General features: G+C 45.4%; 1 protein-coding gene across 1 annotated transcript in view; it reads left to right on the forward strand.

The window, feature by feature from the left end:
* Positions 1 to 11,160: 11,160 nt before the first annotated feature.
* The window catches only part of Sfrp1 (secreted frizzled related protein 1), a 40,534-nt gene continuing 28,041 nt past the window's right edge, over positions 11,161 to 23,653 (forward strand). The window contains exons 1-2 of the mRNA XM_027939365.2: positions 11,161 to 11,716; positions 16,768 to 16,845. Coding sequence (XP_027795166.1) covers positions 11,173 to 11,716; positions 16,768 to 16,845 — 622 coding nt within the window. The 5' untranslated portion in view covers positions 11,161 to 11,172. The remainder of the gene's footprint in view (positions 11,717 to 16,767; positions 16,846 to 23,653) is intronic.

The following is a 23,653-nucleotide window of genomic DNA, read 5'->3' on the forward strand; positions in this document are numbered from 1 at the left end:
ACAGAGAGGATTAAGAGGGAGCCTAGATGGCCAGGAAGAGCAGGAGGCAGCCAGGGGCTTCTATGTAACAGGGCCCCTGGCCCCTGCCTGCATTCTGTCTTCCCTCACAGGTCAGCTCTGCAGGGCACAGACACCAACCAGGCAACCTGGGTTTGCAGCCCTTCTCCTCTGCATCAATTTTTTCCATCAGGAATATACTTCCTCCAGAGGACATGGGGGTCGAGGGTCTTGCTTTGAGTAGTCTGCAGATCTCTTGTTCTGGGTTCAGTTATGCCTGGACCAGGAGAAATATGATGTGTGAAAGATAAGTGGGAGAAGGCGTTGGAGACGGAGAGCCTGCATTTGCCCATTTATCACATAGGCCTTTTAAGTACAAAGGAGGGGTTTGTGTGCATCTCTGGGTCACTACCTCTGGTTGCAGCATTTTGCAAAGCTAGGCCCCCATCCAGGACCTCCCTTACCTTGGAGAGCTGGAGGGAAACTCGGCCAAGGGAGGAAGCAGGGAAGGCAGGGTGCGGCAGCCTGTGGGCTTAGGTGTCTTTCCTAACAAGACAGAGGATTGGAAGTGTGACTTCCCTGGCTCTGGGATTGGGTGAGCTCATTCTTCAGAGCTCCTTTCCTTTTTTGGACATTAGCACTGCCTGGCTGTATCCCACCCCACACCCTTAAATCTATTACAAGTGTACTTATTCTCATTGACAACAATTACCCAAACTTTGGGAGACAACAACTACCCAAACTTTGATCAGCAAAGCTGAAGGCCTGTTTGTGGAGGACAGTTTGAGTGAGGTAGAGGGCTGGACAAAATAATGGAGGGGTAAGTGAGTGTAGAAAAGAGAGAGAGACTACCTTCCATTTGAACAGAATCAAAATCTTATTCCTCTAATGCCACAGTGGGGTGAGGTGGTGTCCTGTGGGTTTGTTCTGGGCCATGACCGTAAGATGTCTGCTAGTTTCTCTTGCTGTTGGGCAGTGGGGAAGGCAGATGAATCCACCAAGATAAAGTGCACTGTCCTAGCTGACTCTGTTAATTAGCTGTTTGTACCTGAGATAATCAACTTAAAAGATGGAGAGGGGAATTTTGGCTAATGGTTTCAGAGGTTTCTGTCCTTGGTTGCCTGGCTTTGTGGTTTTGGGGCCTATGGCAAGGCAGCAAATCATGGTGGAGAGCATGTGGTGGAGCCATGGAAGCAAAGGGAGAGAGAGAGAGACAGAGAGAAAGAAGAAGAGTCCAGGGTCCTTGCAAGGGTATGCCTCCAGTGACCTAACTTCCTCCCACTGGGCCCTATCTTTTAAAGATTTCACCACCTCTCAATGATGCCACAGGCTGGTGACCCAATCTTTTTTTTTAAATTTCTTTTATTTATTTGTTTTTATGCAGTGCTAAGAATCAAACCTAGTGCCTCACACGTGCTATGCAAGCACTCTACAACTGAGCCACAATCCCAACCCTGGTGACCCAATCTTTAGCACATGGCCTTTGGGAGACATTCAAGATCATACTGTAACATTGACTATCAGAAGGTGATTAGTCACTGATTAGTGACTATGATTAGTTATAAGGTGGGTGTGTACTCCCTGCTCTCACTTGCCCTGTTTAACCCTTTGTTCCACACACTCTGCCTCCTTGTTATCTTTCGTGTATTTCTTCCCTCCACACCCCAAGGCTTCTTGGAGTTAGGGAGTATATTATAGAGATCTTTCTCCCCACATGACCCTGTATAGGACCAGGGACACACTATGTGGTTGATCAATGTGTACTTGTTGATTCATTCCAGGAGAGGATAGCTCAGAAAGGGCCAGCCGTAGGCCAAGGTTATGTCTGGAGAAAAGGGAGCCTGGAATTAAACTCTAATCTAAAATACCTATTTGTGAGGAGGCAATTTCCTTGGGGTGAGGATAGAAATAAAACCCCAAAGCTGGGAATTTAGATGAGTTAAAATCATGCAGGATGTAGAGCATTTCACCCTCCAGAAAGAGCAGTTACTCTGCTGTCAAGATGATGATGATAATGGCAGTAAAAGAAAACATAAGTGATGGTGGTGAGGATTATGCAGCAATTTAAGGAGCAGCTGGTTACACATTTATGGACCAAAATGGCTGGAAAGCCCTTCACACGGGAGGAGTTAATGCAGAGCTTGGAAAACACTCCAAGACTGAGAGGCTCTATTTGGGAAATTGTTATTTATGGAGCTTTATGCTCCATATTAAGCAATTTGGTGGTCTAGACTACAGTTAAAAATAAAGAAAGAACAAAAGGGCTTGATGGACAAATTATGTTTTTCCGGGTGGGGGAACTAAAGCTTTCTTGTAACATTAGGGTTAGAAGGATTTGATAAAAGGCAATGATTGTATAGCAACAGATATTAAATATGATAGAGTGTGAAACTGCTTCATTACAGAAGCCTCCAGATACACAGCTGCTTATGTTTCTGTGTGGGGGGAAGAAAGAAAGGTCTGTGGGGTTCCTGGCAGCTCAGAGGGGCCTCGGGGAGGCACTTCCTTAAGAAAAGAGAGTTGCTTTGTCCCCTCTTTCTGCTTGAGAACTTGATTTCATCTGATTGTTTAAATGCTCTGTACCTGGGTGGCTGATGAACCTCTACACCACTAAATCTCCTCTTCTGAAAAGTGGGGCTCCACAGGATCCACCAACGGTATGCTAAATAGAGGGACACAGTGTAATACATGGGTCCAAGCATTGACATATACAGTAACACTCAGAACAGGATGTTCTAGGAATCAAAACAAAGATGTACAGATTTCCAGAAACACAGTAGATTATTCCCAAAATGATGTTTCTCAGTCTTTAATATGCACCAAATTTACCTAGGAATCTTATTAAAATGCAAGGTCTGGATTGATCATCTGCATTTTGAACAAGTTCTCAGAAGACATTAATGCTGCTGGACTGAGGACTAAGCTTTGAATAGCAAAGTCCTAGGAGATAGTAAAAATTGATCCTTCAGTTTTGAGTTTCCTGACTATTGCCAGAGTCCCTAAATTATTTGGGTTAGGTTTTTTTTTTTTTTTTTTTTTGCCTGAAAGAGAAAACCCAAATGACTGTGGATTTAAAGAAGTAAGCATGGAAGATTGTGCAACTCATCTAACAATGTAAGGGTAGGCAGCTCAGGGCTGGTACAGTGATTCTTTGTGACCTAGGCTCTTTCTGTCTTTCTGTTCCACCACACTTGTGTGTAGGCATTTATACTCATGGTTATAGTCTCATGGTTGCAAGATAACTGGGATACCTCCTAATATCACATCTGAATTCCAGGCAAGAAGAAGATAGAAGAGTCTAGGTGCATGTCCTTTAAGACTGTCTATTCAAAAATGTTTTTTCACTTCTCATTGGACAGAGTTGGGTAATAAGACCATTTTTTTTTGGGGGGGGGGTGGTAATAGGGATTAGACCCAGGGGCACTCAACAACTGATCCACATCCCTAGCCTTTTTTGTATTTTATTTAGAGAAAGGGTCTCGCTGAGTTGCTTAAGGCCTCACTAGGTTGCTGAGGCTGGCTTTGAACTTGTGATCCTCCTGCTTCAACCTCCCAAGCTTCTGGGATGACAGGCATGCACCCCATGCCTGACCATAAGACTGGTCTTGAGAAGGCAGCTTATTTAGTGAGTATGTGTCTGTTACACACCTGCTATATGGCTACGCTGGAAGTATAAAGATAAAAAATATATAGTTTCTCAAGAAACTTCTGGAAGAACTCGAGACATGTAAGCAAGCAAAAGGTGAAGAGAAGATCTCTGATGACCGTCATGTCTGGGGTATACAGAGTCTGACTATTTTAGCTGGAAGGCTTTGGAGACAGGTGGTTAGCTGAGTCCTGGACACTGACTGGGAATACAGGCCTGGTGGCAAGGCAGAGGCATGAGACTAGAAACTGCATGTCCACTTCACATCTCTGTAAGAGCAGCCCCAGTGCTGGGCCTACCTGGCACGCTCCTGCCGGGCTCGAAGGTGACATTTGTCTTTCTACAATCCAATGGGTTGGTTCCCATGTTATATTAGGTTTTAAATATTTTTATTACCACTTTTGAAAAGACCGAAATTCTCAAAATCTCCAGGCTCTAGAAAGGACCAGAGACCTCTTGGCATCCATCCTGGACCAATTCTCATACTGCCCCATCTTTCTCTCATGGGTATATACAGAGCCCTCTTTCAGTGTTTTCACAACTAGAACAGTTCTTTGGGGCCTCCCCATGTTGGCAGGTCAGCTATACTGGGTTTCTTGGCAGCTGCTTGTCCAGAGAACTGGGGTCCCCTGTGTGACACAGGATAGGCACCCTTCCCTGCAGCAGTCCCAAATCTCCTACTTCCAGTCCTGCAGGTGTGTGCTACGTTTTCCTCCTTGCCTTCTATCCCAGGACCCACAGTTTCAGGACTCTTATGCACTTGCCCAACCTCAGTCCTGTATCTCCACCCTCCCCTCTTTCAAAAAGCATTGTAACCTTCTGGATGAATTCACAATAGTATGTGACTGACTGTCAAAGGTGCTCCAGGTCTTTCTCCCCAGGGACTGGAATTGAACAAAGGCAATCTGGTCTATTAAAAAGTCAACAGGAATTAGAATCCAAAGATTTGTGTTCCTAAGCCTGTTTCACACCAGAGTGCTTTGGTGGGTAGACTGCCAGCCTAGGATCCTACCACACTGAACCTCTGTCTTCTTCTGTCAGCTAGAAATACTGAAACTCTCTGTTAGCTCAGAGGCTTTTTGTGCCCAGTTGTGATAATACACATAGGGTGCAAACTGGGAAAGATGGCAGAAAGGCAGGCTGCTTGCTGCTCAACAGGGGACTTTGCCTTAACCTAGATAAGTGATGCTCCAGATCGCCAAGGGTAGATGCATTATCCAGGCAAAGAAGAGCTGGCAGGAGAGGCTCTGTAGCACCACTGAATGCAGACATGTTGGGCATGGGTGCTTCTTCAGCTGAGGGTGAGGGCATCAGGCATGGAGCTGAAGGGTTCTCCCCTGTGGGGGAGGAGAGTGATGATGGGCACCCCGTCTTGCCAGCACCTCATTTATTTATTTTTCTGCTCAAATCCTACAGGAAGGCAGTGGACTGTCTGGTGTGCTTGCCATGAAGGGTTAGATAAATAAGCATGGGGCTCTTTGGGGAATTTTTCCTGGTGCTGGGCTGCTGCCCGTCCTGCAGCAATGCTGGCAGATTTATTGGCCTCCCATCTCCAAAGCATGTGCCACTTCACTTCATTTCCCTGGGGAAGGGGTTTCCTAAAGGCCTTTCTCTCTTGCTCTGTAGAGTCTGAATGAAGCTTTGAGGTCCTGAAGCCCAGATGTGGCAACCAGGTGTTGCATCTTGGAACCCCCTCTCTTTTTCTTCACTTCCAGGTACTGTCAGAGGCTTCCAGAAACCCCAGACTTCTAGGTACTAGTGCCTGTTTTTGTATAGTGTTGAACTGGGGGTTGGGGGAAGAGTTGTCCAAGAAGAATTTACAGGAAGCTCTGCTCTCCTCCTAGAAATGGCTGGTGCATTCCTAAGCCCACCCACTTCCCATCCTTCACTGAGCAACCTACTACATTGGGTACAGGGTACAGGCCCTGTGGGGAAAGAAGTGACTTGGATATGGCCCCTGTTCACAGGTCAGCTCTGGTGTGGAAAGAGAGCCAGTACTAAAATCCTATGCTCCATGGTCTCTGTATAAAGCAACGAGGACCAGTTTCCTTAGGATTCAGATCTAGGAAGATTTTTCTTTCCTGAAGACAAAAGAAACTATGTGAGCTATTTCTGCTTACTTATTGTCTTGGTTCTCAAGACGTTCAGTGCAAAACCAATGCTGAAGTACAAAACATGGATGAGCCTGAGTATTTCGCATATTTGTCTCCGTCTACTACATATTTATTTATATGTACTTATTGAACATTCAATATATACAATAGGCTAGATGCTGGGGATGCAGGCATGGAACAGATCAAATAAGTCAAGGTCCTGGCTCTCTAAGAGCTCACAGTCACATAGCATATACTAAGAAGTCAGCCGTTATAAAATGTAGATTGAGTGCTATAGGGATGTGTGCACAGGCTCTGAGCACAGGGGAAAGAGGGCTATTAATTTGACTAAGGATGGAGGAGGGAAGTGATGGGCACAGAGGAAACCAGGCATGTCTGCTTGGAGGAGGCCATGCTAGAAGGAGGAATAGGTGAGTTTAACAGAAAAAATATAGGGCTTCTGTAAAATTTGAATTCCAGATAAATAAGAAATAAATTTTTAGTATAAGAGTGTCCTGAATATTGCAAGGGACATTCTTATACTGTAAATTTTTCATTGCTTATCTGAAGTTCAAATTTTATTGGGAACCTTATATTTTTATTTGCTAATTTCATGAATTCTATGAGAAGAAGTTTGTATAAAGGAAATGGAGGGTATTAGAGACAGAAAAAAACAATATGGAAGAATAGTACATAGAAAAGATGGGAAGCAAGAAAGAAGCAGGTAGGTTGGGGAAGTGCAAGTATTTCCTTGAGACTGGAGACTGGGATGGTAAGAGGTGGCGGAGAGACTTTGGAGAGTAAGATCCTGAAATCCTACTGGAGTTTGGGCTTTGTCCTGTGGAACCGTCCAAGAGTCTATGAGGGTTTGAATCTGAGAAGTAGCCAGTTAGATAGCTTTGTTTTTAGTTTACAAATCATGTTAAAATTATATCTTTTACTTTTAGATCTCTCCTTCCTGGAAGATAATATAATGCTGCTGGCTGATGGAGCGGATGCTGAGTGTATCTTTGGAGAGTGTTCAAAAGTCACTGATGATATGATAATAGAACATATATTTATAAGTGAATGACTATATTTATGAATGAATGAAAATTGTCAAGCCCAGTTTGACAAAGTGTCATCTGGAGAGTGGGTTGAAATGTCCATCTGAGCAGAGAAGCAGAAACTGTGATCATGGCCTCACCATTAAGGGCATGGCTGAACGCATTTTCTCAAGGCCACTCTGGTAGATGAGAGTAGGAACCAATGCATGGATAGTCTCATGAGTAGCCATTACAGGGTACAGTTTCTCTCCAGGGAAGGAAGAACATTCTGGTGGATTGCTCCAATGTGGTGTCCATGTCCTAAAGAAGCAAAAGGGTCCAGTGATGGCAGCTGTGATGCTAAGCTATCCTCCATCAAAAATGGGACAGAGGAACACTTACATAGGAAGAGGTGGATTGGAGTTTGCCTTCCACTCCAACTTTTTAAGATTCTTCCCAGACATTCCCAAAGCCCAATAGCAGGTCAGATCAGTTCCTGAACAAGTCAGGGGGCTTGAGATTGCTTGACCACAATGGTGGGATAGAAAAGATGTCCAGTTAAGAACATCGCTGAGCTTCATGGCATCTTGTACCAAATTAAGCTTTTCAAATAACTGAAAGCCCGATGGGGCACCTTATGTGTGCCTAGATGCTGAGAACTGACACCCATTATTTCAGGAGACAGCAGAACAGGCATGAATAGCTATGTTTTGGAGAATTCTAAAGCCAGAGGGATGGAGTGTGTTTCTTCAGAGTTGTCCAGCCTCTTAGGAGCAGAACTGAGGCCATACCTCCTGTTTCCTGACTCTGGGCCAGAATGCTTTTCTCTGTCTTATGCCAGACCCACGTCCCCGCACTCCACCCCCCAACCCTGATCCCTGGCCACAGGCAGAAGCCCCTTTGTCCTGGTGTAATGCTGCTGGCTGATGGAGCGGATGCTGAGTGTATCTTTGGAGAGTGTTCAAAAGTCACTGATGATATGATAATAGAATAGAATAGGAGCAATGGGCTGGGAAGGCTCCTCCCCTCTCAGTTTTATTCAAGAAGAGGCCACCAGATTGGCACCGGGAGGCTCCTGGTGACCCTGCTTGACTGGATAATCAGCTTCAAGCGATGGGAGACTAAGAATACCTCCTTAAGCTGGTTCTGTGAAGCAACAGAGAATGCACTTCCAATGTTCATCTACTGCAAACTTGAAGTGTGGGAAAATCAGAACTTTTTCAAAATGAGAAATTTAAGTTTTAAACTTTATTTTTCCCTGGTTCATTTAAACTATTGGAGAAACAGGGAAGCCTGAGTTTCTCTTGTCCCACAGTTCTCATACTCAAGAACCATGGTTTCTAGGAGATGTGTGTCAAGTCGATAGCATGTTTTTGTTCTAGAACTGAGTCTTTGTTCTAGAACTTCTAGTCTTTGTTCTAGAACTTTCTCCTGTGTGTGCATGTGCACACGCACACACACACCATTAGAGAAAGGAAGACTGGATTCAAAGTGTAAAGTTCTGATACTGTTAAAAAGGACAAAAATACCGTATGCACCTCTAAATCACAAAAAGGCATCAGCCTATTCCACTGGGTGCTACATACAGCATATGAACTTGACAGTAGTTCAAATCCTGGGAATGGATTAGAGTCTGTTCTAATAATGGAACTTACAGTTCTCTCTTTTCAGTTGAGTCTTATAAGGAACCAGAAATGTACTGGAATTAGAATTCTGGTGTCTACTAATACTAATACTCCCTATGTGACCTAGAGACAACTGTGTCCCAGGCAGAGCCCTGCGAGACTCATATCTGAAGTAGGAAGACCTCAGGAGATGAGGTAAGAGGGTTGGGCACTGGGGTGATCAGTGTCAATGTGGGTGACCAGATCCATGCTGGGCTTTCCCATGAATGGATATGTAACAGCAACTCCTGCATTGAGAGACTTCAGGGTTGGTGGAGGCAGTTACCTGGATGAATTTCCAGAACGAATTTTCTCTGGGTCTCCAGAATTTTAATGGCTGATTGATGAAAGTCCTCCTACCATTTGGGAAAATTGTGTCAATAGTGTGTGGGGGCGATGTGGCTGTCAGCTTAGTCTGGATTCAGGGTGAGAGGATGTTATCTACAAACACCAATCTTTCCAGTGAGTAAGTAAACAGACACATTTGGCTCAGAACTGAGAGCCTGTCCTGAGGAGAGAAAAGGACCCCCTACCAAACAGCATTTTTCTCTAAATGCCCCTTGAATTGAGACACAGTTGCCTGGTCTCCTGCGGTCTATTCTCTGTGAGGAATGTCTTCCATAGCTCCTCAGGCTGAGCATTACTAATTGTCTTGGGATTAACCCTTGGGCATCCAAAGTGTTGCTCTGTATTCTCCCTGTCTTTCCCCCTATTCTGCCCCTCTGGCTTTGGGTCAGCTTTTATTGTCCTAGAGAGAACAGCAAAGTTGACCATCCACAGATGCTTCCTGAGTACATCATGTAAATACAACCTCTGTATGGGCATGTTTCCTTTAAGAAAATAGCCCTGCTTCTTCACAAACTCTAGTTGTTTTACTTGGAATCTGTCCATTAGGTCTGCAGAGTCCAAAGCAAGTTTCCCTGAGAGCTTTACAAACAAGCTGGCCCAGCAAGGCAGCCCCTCATATGGTGCTCTGTCTTGAGAGCTAAAATCTGAAGCTCACTTGCCACATGGGGTAGCATCCCTTTGCTCATTATGATTTTTAGCATCATCAGCTTCCCTCTTCCCACACTTAAGGACACTGACAAGGAGACCAGTGAACTTCACAAAATGTTTACCGTTGTCTTCTGCCCCTGGGATCATTTACGCTCACCCTCTCAGTTATGGAGCTTGACTATTATCAGGGGAATGTTTGAAACATACAAAGAATATCCAGGAACTTGGAGGTGGAGGAAGGCAGCAAGACTCTGGGAATTTTTTTTTTTTTTTTTTTTTTTTTGTAGTTGTAGGTGGACAGCATGTCTTTATTTTATTTGTTTATTTTTATGTGGTGCTGAGGATCCAACCCAGTGCCTCACATGTGGGAGGCAAACCCTCTGCCACTGAGCTACAGCCCCAGCCCAAGACTCTGTTCTTGGGGACTAGCACAGCGTGTTTCTGTTCAGACTGTTCTCTCGGCTACTGCCTTCGTGGGGGACCTTTGGTTTTGACCTAAGCTTCCTTGACTGGGTCTGAATGTAGCATGTGTGCCGAAGCCATGACTTGTTATTTACACAAGCCACAATGATAGGTGCACATGTGTTTTTAATGTTTTGACTTTCGACACCACAAACATGTCACTGTGTATATGCCTGCACACATAGACATGCTGTCAGCTGGGTTGGGGCTTGAATAGGGTTTTTAAACTTCATTTTAAAACTTAAAAAAATTGTCCTCTCGAAGCTAACAATTTTGTGAGCAATATTTCCCACCATACTGAGCAACTTTTACCCATTGCTGGGGGTGCTGTTGAGGACCACCATCCTGTTGTCCCACCAGGGAAGATACTGCATTTTAAATGCAGCAAACACCAAATGCCACCTTCTCATCTTCACGGGGGCCCAACTGAACACACTGGGGATTTAAAAGCAGCCCCCACCCCTCAACTTCAGCCTTCCCAATTCTCAGCCCAGAAAAGACCGGTCTTTATGTTGTTGCTACAGAGAACAAAACCTTGGAGCAGAGCCGCTAGTCTGGTGAGTTGTTAGAAAATTAGGAAAAGGCATTAAAAAAAAATTGTAATCTCATGAATTTGTAAGACCCATTAAGGTTCTTTGCTTTTCCCCAAACTGGCCCAAGTTAACTACAGAACTAAACATTCTCTTTATCCACTACGCACTTCTGTGTATACCCCCACCCTACTTTCTTTACTTTTCCTTTTTTTCTTTTCTTTCGTCTTTCCTTCTTCTTTTATTTATTTATTTAATTTTTTGGTTTTGCTTTTTAAGGGGTGTTGACCTATGTCTAGTTCTAATAAACCAAATCCTTTCGCCCGTGAAGCGATTGGTTAATTGTGCTGGTGACTGACAGGGTAATGAGTGCGGCTCGCGGCAGCCGGGAGCTGATTGGCTGCGCGGGAAGACTCTGAGGGCTTGGCCACTGGAGCACGGCGCACTCGAGTCCTGCGGCTTAGGGAGGAGGTGTCGCTCGCGCGCCCGCCTGCAGTCCGCTGCGCCTCCTGGGAGCCGGGACCGCACTTGGTCCGCCGCGCTGCGCTTCGCTCCCGGTGAGAACTCCCGCCACAGCGCCTACGGCAGGCAGAGGGCCGCCTCGGCTGGAGACCAGGCAGGAGCGCGCGGCTTCGGTGCTGGGCAGGGCTGGGGACGGCTCCTTTTGTCCCTGGAGATCCGGAAAGTTTGCGGCGGGACGCGCGCGTGAAGGTAGCGCAGGCAGCCCCGACGTCGCGGCAGCTAGTGCTCTGAGCCAGCATGGGCAGCGGGCACGGCGCAGGGGGCCGCCGCTGGGCAGCCTCCGGCGTGTTGCTGGCGCTGGCCGCGGGGCTTCTGGCCGCGGGCACGGCCAGCGAGTACGACTATGTGAGCTTCCAGTCGGACATCGGCTCGTACCAGAGCGGGCGCTTCTACACCAAGCCGCCTCAGTGCGTGGACATCCCAGTGGACCTGCGGCTGTGCCACAACGTGGGCTACAAGAAGATGGTGCTGCCTAACCTGCTGGAGCACGAGACCATGGCCGAGGTGAAACAGCAGGCTAGCAGCTGGGTGCCCCTGCTTAACAAGAACTGCCACATCGGCACCCAGGTCTTCCTCTGTTCTCTCTTCGCGCCCGTCTGCCTCGACCGGCCCATTTACCCGTGCCGCTGGCTCTGCGAGGCCGTGCGCGATTCGTGCGAGCCGGTCATGCAGTTCTTCGGCTTCTACTGGCCAGAGATGCTCAAGTGTGACAAGTTCCCCGAAGGAGACGTCTGTATCGCTATGACCCCGCCCAATGCCACCGAAGCCTCCAAGCCTCAAGGTAAGGGCGTTCCTTCCCTTGAGCCCGGTGTCCTGAGCGGGCGCTATCCGCGGGATCCTCCAGGACTTAAGCGGGGGCGACGTTAGAGCCCTTGTTAGCTCACCCCGTCCCACCATTCCTCCCTGTAGTTGAGATGTGCTGCTAGACGTTGCTCTGAAGGTATGCCTACTGACTCTTAAAAGCGCCTATTCTGCCCGAAGTGTCGCTCTGGTCTCTCGAGACCCAGGTGCCCGGTGTGGCTTGCTTAGGAGCGGTGGCTCTGGGCCTCAGACTCCGCAGAGGCTTGGTCCAGTCCCTGAAGCAGCTCTTCTTGGGATTCAGTCTCTTTTTCCATACCTGAAACAAAGCATTACCCTTCCAGTAAAAAGGAGAGGTCTACTTTCTTTTGGGAGGGTACCAAGCCCCCATCCAAAGTTTTTAACATCCTAATCAGGAAATTGGGTAGGAAACCCCCAAACTCAAATGTAGAAAGCCCAGAAAGGTTGGGAGAATGCTAGGTGCAGCTTTATTTTCATAGGTTCCAAGAGGATTCAAACAAAAACTTCTTTCCTTAGCTGGTGATTCAGTCAAGTAATCCTAGGGCTGTTGTAGAACTGGCTAAGAAAAAAAAAAGTTTGGAAACTGGAGATTTCTGTTTCTTCACCACATTTCAGGTAACAGCTCCGAATCTGGGAGGTTTAGGAAGTAGAAAATCTCTTCTCCATCATCCTTGCATACCCCCTGCTTCTCTCATTTACACAAATCCTCAGGTAATTAGAAAGATAAAAATGTAATTAGCTCATTGTTCATCTCCTCCACGGGGAGTGGGTGCTGCAAATTGGGCTTTGTAAATTCTTAACAGCTCCAGGGACCTGAGGTTCCTCTCAGAGACCCCTCCCGTTTAAAGGACAGTTTTCTAATGGGAACAAAAAAAGTTTTTTTTTTCCCCTTTGGTGTGTGTGGGGGGACACCAACCAAAAACCCCACAACAAACAAACAAACAAACAAAACCCAGCCTTGGGCCTTTTATAAGAGTGAATCCAACCCTGAATTCTTCTAAAGCAGAGTTAAGGCTCAGATAATCTAGGATGGGGGAGCTATGCCCCAGGTATGCTTAGCACAGGGGCCAGCATCTTGAGGGCTCCTTGAGGAGTGGGGAGAATTTAGCTTATCTTGAAGTATTCAGTATTATTTACCTCTGTTGTTGATGATAAAAAGAGGGGTGAGTGGTCACCTCACTTTGGAAGAGATGTGGGAAGAGGGCTGCCCCAAAGTTTGAATACTCTTGTTTATTCTAGGGAGGAAGATGGGTCCAAAGTGACCAACATTGGGTGGCATGGGCTCTAGTCCACACCACTGGCCCCGGCGCTGGGGGTGGGAAGAAGAATAGGAGTCAACCTGCCTGAAATGTTGACTTCTGGCACCTCTGTTCTCAGGGTTAATCTTGTGCAGTGGGGTATAGCTCTTTGAGAGCAAGAGCTGAGCAGTTACCCAGAGCAAAGCCCTTTAGCTCTGTTGGTGTAGAACCATCCCCTGTAGCCGGCAGGGTTTTCCTTCTTCTTTTCCTCAGCCAGCTGGGGGTTTATCCCAGTCCTGCAATGCTTGAGAGGTTGTGGTCAGTTTTGCTTGGACTGAATCCATTCCCCATGGCCACAAATGATTGCCTCTTTCTGAGACTGAAGGTGGACATAAAGTGGAGACCCCTGGAGGAATAGCGTTTTGCAAAGTAGATGATGCTTAAGGATGAGGTGGAGGTGGGGGGGCTAGATGAGGTAGGGCCTGCTAATGAGAGAAAAAGAATCCTCCAACCCAACCTTCCAAAAAGGCTGTGGCAGAGGGATGCCTGGCCATTGCTGACTTCTGAATGCCTTTTACCCTGTGGCTGCTGTTCTGCTTGTCTTCTCCTTCTTGCTCTGGGCTCAGGTAGTCACTTTCCTAAGACCAGTTCTTTACTGAACCAACACAGAAAAGCTGTGAGGCAGTCAGTCAAGAGTGGGACTGTGGACTTGTTCTCTTCTCAGTGATTTTGGTGGGAAGTGTCCTCCTGAGAGGGCACACATTCCTTTCAAGACTGCAGCCCCTGGGTATGAGGGAGCCCCACATGACTTCCCCTGAGACTTTCTGGCCATTGACTCTCAGCTGAGGGTAGAGCTAGGAGCAAGTTGTGTGTGTGTGTGTGTGTGTGTGTGTGTGTGTGTGTAGGAGTCAGGCTGAGACAGACCAAACTAATAGTCCTCAAAACTTTATAGCTAGTGGCTCCAGGACAAAAACTGAACCTTTTGAATGAGAATAAGCACTGTGATACACTCCATTTGCCCTTTATTCTTTCAAATTAAAACTGGATTTTAAAAGCTGGGTCTTGTATTTGCATACATTAGTCTGGTTTCTGCTCACATACTTGGACATATACAGTTTTGGCCAGCACTTTGTTATTAAGGATAAGCCTGATATTAAGAAATGACTCAAAAGATTTTTTTTTCCTCCCAAAGGCAGATGCCTAAGTCACAGCAACTTCTGTTATAGGAAAGGCAGTTGTTCCTTTTCCAGGAAAGTGATTTCTAAATCTTACATTTACATTAGACCTGTTAACTCCGAGGCCAATAACTTGTTCCCCTTTCCTGCCAGTTTTTACTGATTCAAATTGTATGAGTGATCACATTTAGTTTAGTTGTTGTTTAGGCATGTTGTGCATTAAATCAGCCTGGATGTTTTAGTCGGACTGTAGAGGTGATGGTGCCCTCACTTCCCCAAGAATCTTCCTTAGTGTTCCTTTTCTGTCTCATAATGAGCTGGCCAGGGAAGATCTGGTGGTGGTGGTGGTGGTGGTGTGTGTATGTGTGTGTTGTCTTTAAAGATTTCACTTAATTTTGATTCCCAGTGTTGGGCTTCCTCCTCTTCTCTCCCTTAAAAATTAATAAAATATAAAACCTTTTCTTTTTCTGTTTATTTGCTTTAAACATGACTTTAAACACACTTTTAAACAGTGATTTACTTCTACCTCTCAGGCGAAAGAAAGCCTGGGAGGATTTCTCCTGCCAAGGCAGCCTGCAGGGCCCCAAGGACACACGAGGAGGCGCAGATTAATATTGCATTACACATTCCTCCTTCTTTCTCTGGATAAAGCTGCTCCAGAGTCTGGCTGTAAGAAAAGTCAAGATGAGGGAAAGCCATGTTGAAAACACACAGAGTTCACCCTGCCCCATGGAGTTTTTTCCATGGAATTCATGAAGTCCAAATGTAATTGATGGGACTGAGGAAAATACCCTTGTGGGGTGCAGAGCCTATGACTGTCAAGGGGACCAGAGGGACCGAGAGGGGCTGCAGTGAATGTGTGGAGCTGGCAGAGATGGACCTGCTACTTGTTTGGTTAACTTTATGTTTGTAGAATCTTGCAATGTGATAAGTTCTACTTAAAAAATTAAAACAAAGCAAATGCAAGAACATTCAAATGAGAAAAATCCCAAAGCAGGTTCATAGTCCTGGTATGGGTGACACGGTCCTTTCCATATTGCAGGACTTCCTTTCTCTTTTTTTTTCTCCCCAAGGAACAAGAACCATGATGGAAAATTCTTCTTTTTTTTTTTTTTTGGTCCAAAAGCATTACCTCTAAAACCTGATTTCAAGTTCTGGGTGCAAAATATGTTTCCAACATCAGGCCTAATGGTCGTCATGCCATCCTTTGCTTGGAGTATGGTTCTTGCTGCCCTGAAAACCTGAAAGGTGTTTGGTCCTGGGTGCAGTACAGCACAGGTGGAAGAGGCATCTTGTTAATACAGAGTAAGGGGTGTAGCCTCTGCTGGCCCCTTCAGGCACCCTGCTTAGAAGACTGGAGAGTTCTTGGAGCCCTGATGGTGGAGGCTTCCTCCTCCACCTTGGGGTGCTTTTGCTGTCAAGAGACATGGGGAGTCTCTTAGGGGAAAGAGATGCTGCTACAGAAACCACTGGAGAAGGGAATGGGGAAGGAAGACAAAGGGTAGAGATGCTCAGCACACGAAACCCTACTTGGTCTTCCATCTCCCTTGGCTTCAGTCTCAAGGTGACCTTCTTGTGCTCTGTAGCACAGCTTGGACCTCCTGTGCAATGAGAGGGAAAGGAGTGGACTGTCCTCAGAATATGCTAGTGCTCCTAGATCCTCCATAAACTTCACATTGTTTGATAGATAATGATGGCCATGGCAGGAATGATAAGTCACTTCATCCTTTGGAGGATTCCATTGGAGTGCTTTCTCTGCCCTTCCACAGAGGGGGATCCCAGCTTTGACAGCATTTTGACTTGGAGAAAGCCTCTGGCCCTGGTCTCAGAATTTTCTTCTCCTGGGGCCTAGCTCCTTCCTAGTGGTATGCATGCACGTGCGTGCGTGCGTGCACACACACACACACACACACACACACACTTCTTCAAAGCACTTTGCAGTGGCTCATGAAAGAGTCTTCAAGGGGTCCCTCCCCAGCCAGCTCCATTTTCCCATTTGGCGGCCCTCACTAGTGTCTCCCCACCCCCACCCAGCTGCTCTGCTTCCTGCTCAGACTTTAACTTTTACTGAAGTGACCTTTTTGGAGAGGGGTTTTCAGGGCCCTAGGGTTGAAGTTAGTAAGTTTGACTCCTTTTTCTCTTGGCTTCTAGAGAGCTGGTCTCAAATTGATAGGTTGTCTTGTTGGGAGTGTGCAAATGGTGGTGGTGGGGGGCAGAAATCAGAGGGGCCTAAAAGGGAGAGGGCAAAGGACAGGAAACAATGGACTAGATCTATTTTCGTTTATAAGCAAGCTTTTCCCAGGGACTCGCAATAGCCCCTAAGTCATGATTCACAGGACCTGCCTCCATCTACCTCAGACACCTTAAATAATGTGTCATATTCAGCTCCTCTAGGCCAAAATGTTTCAAGAAACTATTGGATTGTTTGTGGCTCTAGATTCTGGGCTCAAGAGCCTTTCTTTTCTATTCTCAGATCATCCTTTACAAATTCCAGAAGACCTTGAACCATTTTCAGCCTGGTCCCAGGCCCATTTCTTCCCCAGGGGTTGTTTTCTTTTCATAACTTATAGCTTTCTGTTTCTTCCCCTTTCCCTTCTTAGGTACAACTGTGTGTCCTCCATGTGACAATGAGTTGAAATCTGAGGCCATCATTGAACATCTCTGTGCAAGCGAGTTTGGTAAGAAAGTGTTCCTGGCAGTCTGGGGTGGCGGGTTGGAATCCCCTGCCTTTTCCTGGCCTGTGTCTCCTGATCAGAGAGCCTGTGAGGGTTTTTGTTGGAGTTTGACATTCTCTACCTCCATCTTCTCCAGATGGCTACTTTCTCAGGTAGATAGAAGACAGGCTAGGGCAGGAACGGAGCAGTTTCTCTTAAAGTCAAACTGTTTCTGCTTTTCTGCACAGGGAGGTGTCATGGTATAGGTCTGGGGAGACCTTCTCTAGTAGCACAGGGTGGCAGATGTGGGGATAGGTGGAGAGGAGTCTGGGAACACACCAACCTTGGCAAGCTACAAGGAGGCACAGCCCCCTCTCACCTGCTCCAGTGGGCAGCCTGCTGGGCTCGGTCTGGATGACTCTTTTTTTTATATTCACCCCTAGATGTCAGCACTACTCTACATAGGGTTTAAATGGCTGACTGCAGGGTACCTTCCCAGGAGGGGGAAATTTCAATGCTGGGGGAGGTAGGGGGGTTCAGAGGAGAATCCCAGTCATGTTCTTCCAGGTAAAGTACATTGACATCCCCACAGTGGTGCGATTTCTCTCCCCTTTTCCAAATCATTCTGAATCAGCACCCAGGGCTCCCTGAGCTGGAAGGATGTGGCCTAAGGAGCAGATCCCAGGGGACTCCGGGGATGGTTTCTCACAGTCTGAGGGTAGGAGACCTGAGTTCTCAACAATCTGGGAGTCTTTTCTCTAGGAAAAGCAAATGTGAATTGCTTCCTTTTGGAGGGCCAGCTCCCTTTGTCTCTCTAGCTCTATCTTTAATGGATGCAGAGACGTGCTTGGGCCAGGCCGGGTTTGCTGAAGGACAGGTTCAGCCTGATGCTGAACAATGTGTTTCTCTGCATTGTGTTCCTGAATTTGGATTTCTTACAGAATTCTTATCAGGAAAAGCATAAAGGTAGGTAATGTGAGTCTTCATGTTCATCAAGAATCACTTCGTGTTCATTAATCAAACTTACCACTTATTAAACTTTATCATATACAAAAAAGGTCTTGTACTAGTGAAGTGCCATGTCTGAATGAAATTCACACCCATGTGGGTGCATACACAAGTCAAAGGAAATTGTGCATCACAACAGGTACATTTTCAGAGTATTTGCAGTTTTGCAGAAGATGGAAGTTGGAAAATTCAAACTGTTTGCTACAGAAAGCATCAGGAGAATGGATGTTTATTGTGGTTTTTATTTCAACAGCAAACCTCTGCCTGGCTTCTCTGTTCTTGGAGGAGAATGATGGCACCTCTTGGAAAAATTTGGTCTCCTGTCCTTTTTGCTATCAGTGTTTGAGTCATACCCTATCTTCTTTTTTCCCATTTTAAAAGAACTCAAATAAAATTATAGAGGGCACCTGAAATTTTTCATGTGAAGTCTGATGTCCTTCCACCTAATCCATGGTAGTAGTATTTACTTCTTTATGGTAATACTCTTGCTTCATTAGGGGATACCCCAAACTGGGCTGAGGCTGGTGAGTCTCTTGCTATACAGCTCTACACTACCTTGGCAGCAACAATATTTTCATCCACAGGATACATTTGGTTCCTTCCTGAAGGACTTTGAGGAAACAAGGGCACAAATAAAATCTCTTAGAAATCCTGACAGGTAGTGTTTAGTTGCATGGTCAGGACAGGAAGAATGGGCTTGAATATGACTGAGATCCCAAAGTATTCTTAGGAGGGATAGTTAAAGGTATGTGCTTTATAATATCTGAAGAGAATCAACAAAATTTGATTATCTTCAGATATGGTAAATTATAACACTCACATTTAGCCGTTGGCCCCCTGGCCTTTTATAAGCCCAGGGAATCATGTTAAACTCTGAAAGGTAATGTATTAGTGGTTAGTTTATGTTCATATGATTTGATCAGTTTCTGCACCCCAGAGAAGAGTGATAGAAGGCCTTGGATTTGAGTGTGTGGCAGACTGGCAGGTGATGTCTTCCCATTAAGAAACTCAAAATTTAGTGTGTCTATCATTTATATGCGTGTGTCCCTTCATTCAACATTTATTGAATACAAAGCACCATGTTAGACACCGTAATCCAAAAGTATCCACCTTGAATAAATTAAAATGTAAATTTTAGCTTTTTAAAAAATTCCTGGCTAAACACTAGTCAGTGATTTGCTGTAGAGTGAGGTAGTTAATTTATAGCTCATAGGCTCTAAAGTTCCTGGGGCTGCAGAAACTCAAGGCCAAAGTTAACATTAAGGAGCTGAGAAAAGCAGATCCATGTCTTTGTGGTCAGAATCTTGATCTGAAACTCAATATCCTCAAATCATTATTGGGTCTCCTCCCTATTCTTTCAGTTGTCCCTCAAAATTCTGGGGGCTTTGTGGCTATTAGTTGAACTAGATGAATTCTTAAACGTGGTCTGAAGAGGCAGTCCTTGAATTTGGTTGGGCAAGGTTGACTTCATAATGTAGGGCAGAGGTCTAGAGGGCACAAGGGTAACTCACCTGCTATACCCTGCAGCAGGCACCTACTAAATCAACAAGCCACCGGCATACTGCTTACTGAAAGGAGGGTGTATTTTTTGTTAATAACCAATCCGATTTTGGTGAAGCTGAGTAATTAGCTATTTGGGATTGTGTTCCTTCAGCCCTGAGCTTACTTTCTTCTTGGGTTCATAGAGTTCCTCTGGAACCTTAGAGATCATCTTATCAAGTCATCGTCTTTGATAAATAAGGAATCTGACTTTGCCACCTGGAGTCTTTTTGTTCACTATGGTGCTGGCTTCCTCACTTATGAAATGATGAACAGTGTTTCAACTTTGCCATTGAGGTACTGCACAGCGCAAGTATGGTGTATACTGGATTTTTTTTTTACCCTGGATGCAGGAAAGACTTTTTTAAAAAAATTTTCTTATAAAACAATAAATAGGACCCCTAGCACCCCACTGTCTCTCTGTAGGAGCCGAGCTTAGCTCTGCCCTTCTTAGCACTCTGGAGAACACAGCCTTGTTGAGAAACTTGTTTCCTAGCTCAGTTCATTTCAAATAAGTGAGGCAGTCAGCCACGCTGATGGGATTCAGTTAGGAAACAAAGACATTCGACAATGCAAGCTGACACACAACAGAGAAGCAAAAGAATGTTTGACTCCCTACTCCAGGGATCAAACTTTGCATTAAGTGGTCCTGCCATTCCTGGTGGGAAGACATAGGTTGCTAGAAGGCTCTGTGAGCTCTGGAAGCAAGGGCTGCATTCCTTCTGGGTCAGCACTCACCCTTACACATTTGCCTGCATATCCTTGGACTCCGGCAACCTCTGTGGAGCTGACCATACCCAGCCCATTACCTTCCCCTGGGCAATGCATTTTTAACCCTCTGGTGGGTCTGCCTGGCCATTTTTCTCTCCACCCCTGCATTGTACCCCCTCAGTTCAGAGCACATTTTTTTCCCCCAACAGGGAAAAACATCAGCAGAAAAGCTTGTGTGCTGATGCTTTGGAATGCAGCTGGATCAGCCTGGATCAAGCACCAGATGTGGGAAGCCAAAAGTTAGGTGGTGCAAAGTCTCTAAATTCAACATGGCGGCCAGCCTGCCTGCTATGCTTAAATTAGGATGCACTCTTCTGTTTTTTGTTCTCTCTGCTTTACTTGCTGTATGACATCAGGGTACTCCTCTTGCCTCTTAAATAGGCCAATGTAGAGTTTGCGAGCTGCCACACAAATAATCTTAGTGCCCATATCCATCTTTCCTTCAGGTTAGTTTATCTCAGGGAAGTGAGGATATGATTTATAAATGCTGTGAGGTTAAGATCCTCGCTTCTGGCCACTTTTCTGAGCTTTTTCTTCAGTACCTGTAAAAACCCTTAAGCATTTCTGGCAGAAATTTGCATGATGATATTTAGTACTTTCACTACAGATAGTTTGGAACTTCCTCTTTTTTTTTTGGCTTTTTGAGTTTTTTGAGCTTAAGAATTCAGGTGGCAATTCTTTAGCCCCATAGTTTCTTGCAGTACAAAAATATTCCTTTATTCCCAGAAATTTTCCTTGCCTTCTGGGAGTATCTCTCTCTCTTTTTTTTTTGGTTTATATGTTTTCTCATAAAGAAAAAAACTGTACTTGGCAACACTAATATTAGCCAAATAGGAAAGAAAAAGAAAAGCAGCTCTCACAGTTAGCATTTGGAATATTTCCTGGAAGAAATATTTTCTGAGGTCCTTGCACCTCTGCTGATCTGTTCTCACTCTGCCTCACACCTCTCTCAAGGTATCTGGACTGTGCTGCTATTTGTAGTTTCATTCAGCAGGGCAGTTTGTGTCTTGCAAAAAGGAGTTTAGGCTTTCCAAACTAAACGAGTTTCCTCCCTAAGAAGAGGAAAATTGGCTGCCAACCCAGTAACAGCAACATCTGTAAGCTGCTTGAGAGCAGCGTCTGTCTTATGCCATATTTTACCTAGTGTAGGATGCCCATTAATTATGAGATGCATTATTCGTTTTGCATCACTGACAAAGAAAACATCCTTCATGCTAAAATGCAAAAAGAATCTGAGTCTCAGAGTGAACAAAATAAGGCCTATTTGTACTCAAAAAGTCCCTGGCACAGTGTCCTATACAGGGTAGGCAAAAAATAAAGGTTTGTCAGAAGAGTCCGTGAATGACAGGGACCTGGATATCGGACTTGCTTGTTTTTAAAGGGGAGAGCTCCTTTCCAAGTAAATATGTACTGTGTGTTTAATTAAGTTCAAGGAAAGCTACATGCCCTGTTTTTAAATTTTTTTTTAAAATATCTTTTTTTTTTTAATATTTTAAATGTGATGCTGAGGATTGAACCCAATGCTTTATGCATGCTAAGTGAGCACTCTACCACTGAGCCACATCCCCAGCCCTACATGCCCTGCTTTGAGTGACTTGAGTGTCTATGTTTATCCGGAAAAAGCAACCCTAACATCCAGAAATTTAGTTTAATCAAAGTTAAATAGACATGGGAGAAGGAGCTATTACCCCCTCCCCTGTGTAGAGTTGGCAGGCTGAAGACAACTGGTTTTTATTGTCACTGAAGATGTCTAAAATACATATCTTATCTACAGATTTGTAAATGCTTGGAATTAATTGTTGTTTTGTGTATGAGAAAACATGGAATTGTCTCTTTGTTCAGTTCATTGGGGGTGTAACACATGGGTTACCATCTGTATCTCATTCTTAATAGTCTTCCCGGGCTTGAGATTGTATGGTGCAGTGCCGAGATCCTGATTAACCAGAAGCTTTCAAAGCCTTCCAGTTGGAGTGGTGTTTGTCAATTACTTGCTTATCCAGTCTCAGATTGGGGGTTCTTCCCAAGGAATCAGGCCCCTGGCAATTTAGGCTGAGGTCACACATTGAGGAACCCAAAGTAAAAGCTGTAAAGAGCCAAATTTTCCCCCTTCAGTGAGTATAATGCACCCTTCTCCATCATGGATTCTCTCTTGGCTATGATGGTGGCAGAAGATGCTTAGATAAGGCAAATTCCACTGAGCATCAATTTACTGTAGTAACTTTAAACCAATGAAAGTCTACTGCTGAGAGCCATAGCCGAGTCTGAATGACGCATGGCATTTTTTCCAGAACGGAGTGGTTGAGAGGTGACGCCAGCAACCGCCAACCGGAAATCCCTCCTCCGGCACTTCCCCAACCAATGGGAACTCTCCGGGAATCCCCTTGAGAACTCCAAAGTAGCAGGCTGAGTTGGACAGCAGGGGTCTAATATACACAGCTTAACATAACCATTATCATCTCAATGGCTTGCTATGGCTCTCAGCAGTCTACTGAAATGTGTGCAAGGACACAAACGTCTGGGGTCTGTGGATGGGGCATTGCATCCTCTGGAACTGAGTTCATTCCTCCCTCTGCCTCCTTTGCTACTGTGTGTACGCCCTGCCACACTGGGCAGATCTTCTCCATGTCTCAGTTTCCTTACAGTGAGTGGTAGCTTGTACCCAGAAATAGATTTTGATGATGAGCAGATAAGGTGAGATAGTATCTTACAGCTGAACTCAGCAGTTGTTCGCTTTGGTGCTCTTTCCAGGGATGGAAGTAACCAGTGATTTGACTTGGGCATGTGAGGCCTCCTTGTATGGGTTTCACTAATGAAGTGAGGAGGGGTGATTCGGGGAAACTCTCCTATCCTATACTGTCAGTGTATTTATTGAACCTGATGTCCTTTGCCCTCCTTGCATCATGCTGGAATGGTTGCCTTTCTTTGTCCTGAGGCAGATTTAGGTATAGCCATAATTGGGTTGGAACCAGCTGACCCATGACTTCTACTTGTGATTAAGTCCAGTTCTGACTGGGTTATTCCTTGGGATGGGCACTTGCCAAACAGTGTGATCTGGGTGTGCTTGGAAGTGCTCTTCAATTGCAATTCTGTGACTCTGGCCCTGACCCACGGGCCGAGCCCTCCCACCTCTTCCTTTCCTTTCTTCCTTTCACTGGGTGGCATATTATATTAACATAAAACTAACTATCGTAACCATTTTTAACTGTTTAGTCAGTGGCATTAAAGTACATTTACATTGTGGACCAACCATCATCACCATCCATCTCCCGAGTTTTCATCATCCAAACTAAAACTCTATACCCCCTGAACATTAACTCCCCATCCCACTCTCCCCAGGCCCTGGTAACCACCATTCCCCTTTCTGTCCCTATGAATATGTCTACTCTAGGGACCTTATGGGAATGGAATCCTATGGTATTGTCATTTTGCATCTGACTTATTTTTCTAAGCATCATGTCTTCATCTTTTGTGATATATGTTAACTCCCAAGGAGAAGGGGAGCAAGGAGAAGGAT

Source organism: Marmota flaviventris, chromosome 3 (assembly GCF_047511675.1).
Source record: "Marmota flaviventris isolate mMarFla1 chromosome 3, mMarFla1.hap1, whole genome shotgun sequence".
In the NCBI taxonomy this organism is placed as follows: domain Eukaryota; kingdom Metazoa; phylum Chordata; class Mammalia; order Rodentia; family Sciuridae; genus Marmota; species Marmota flaviventris.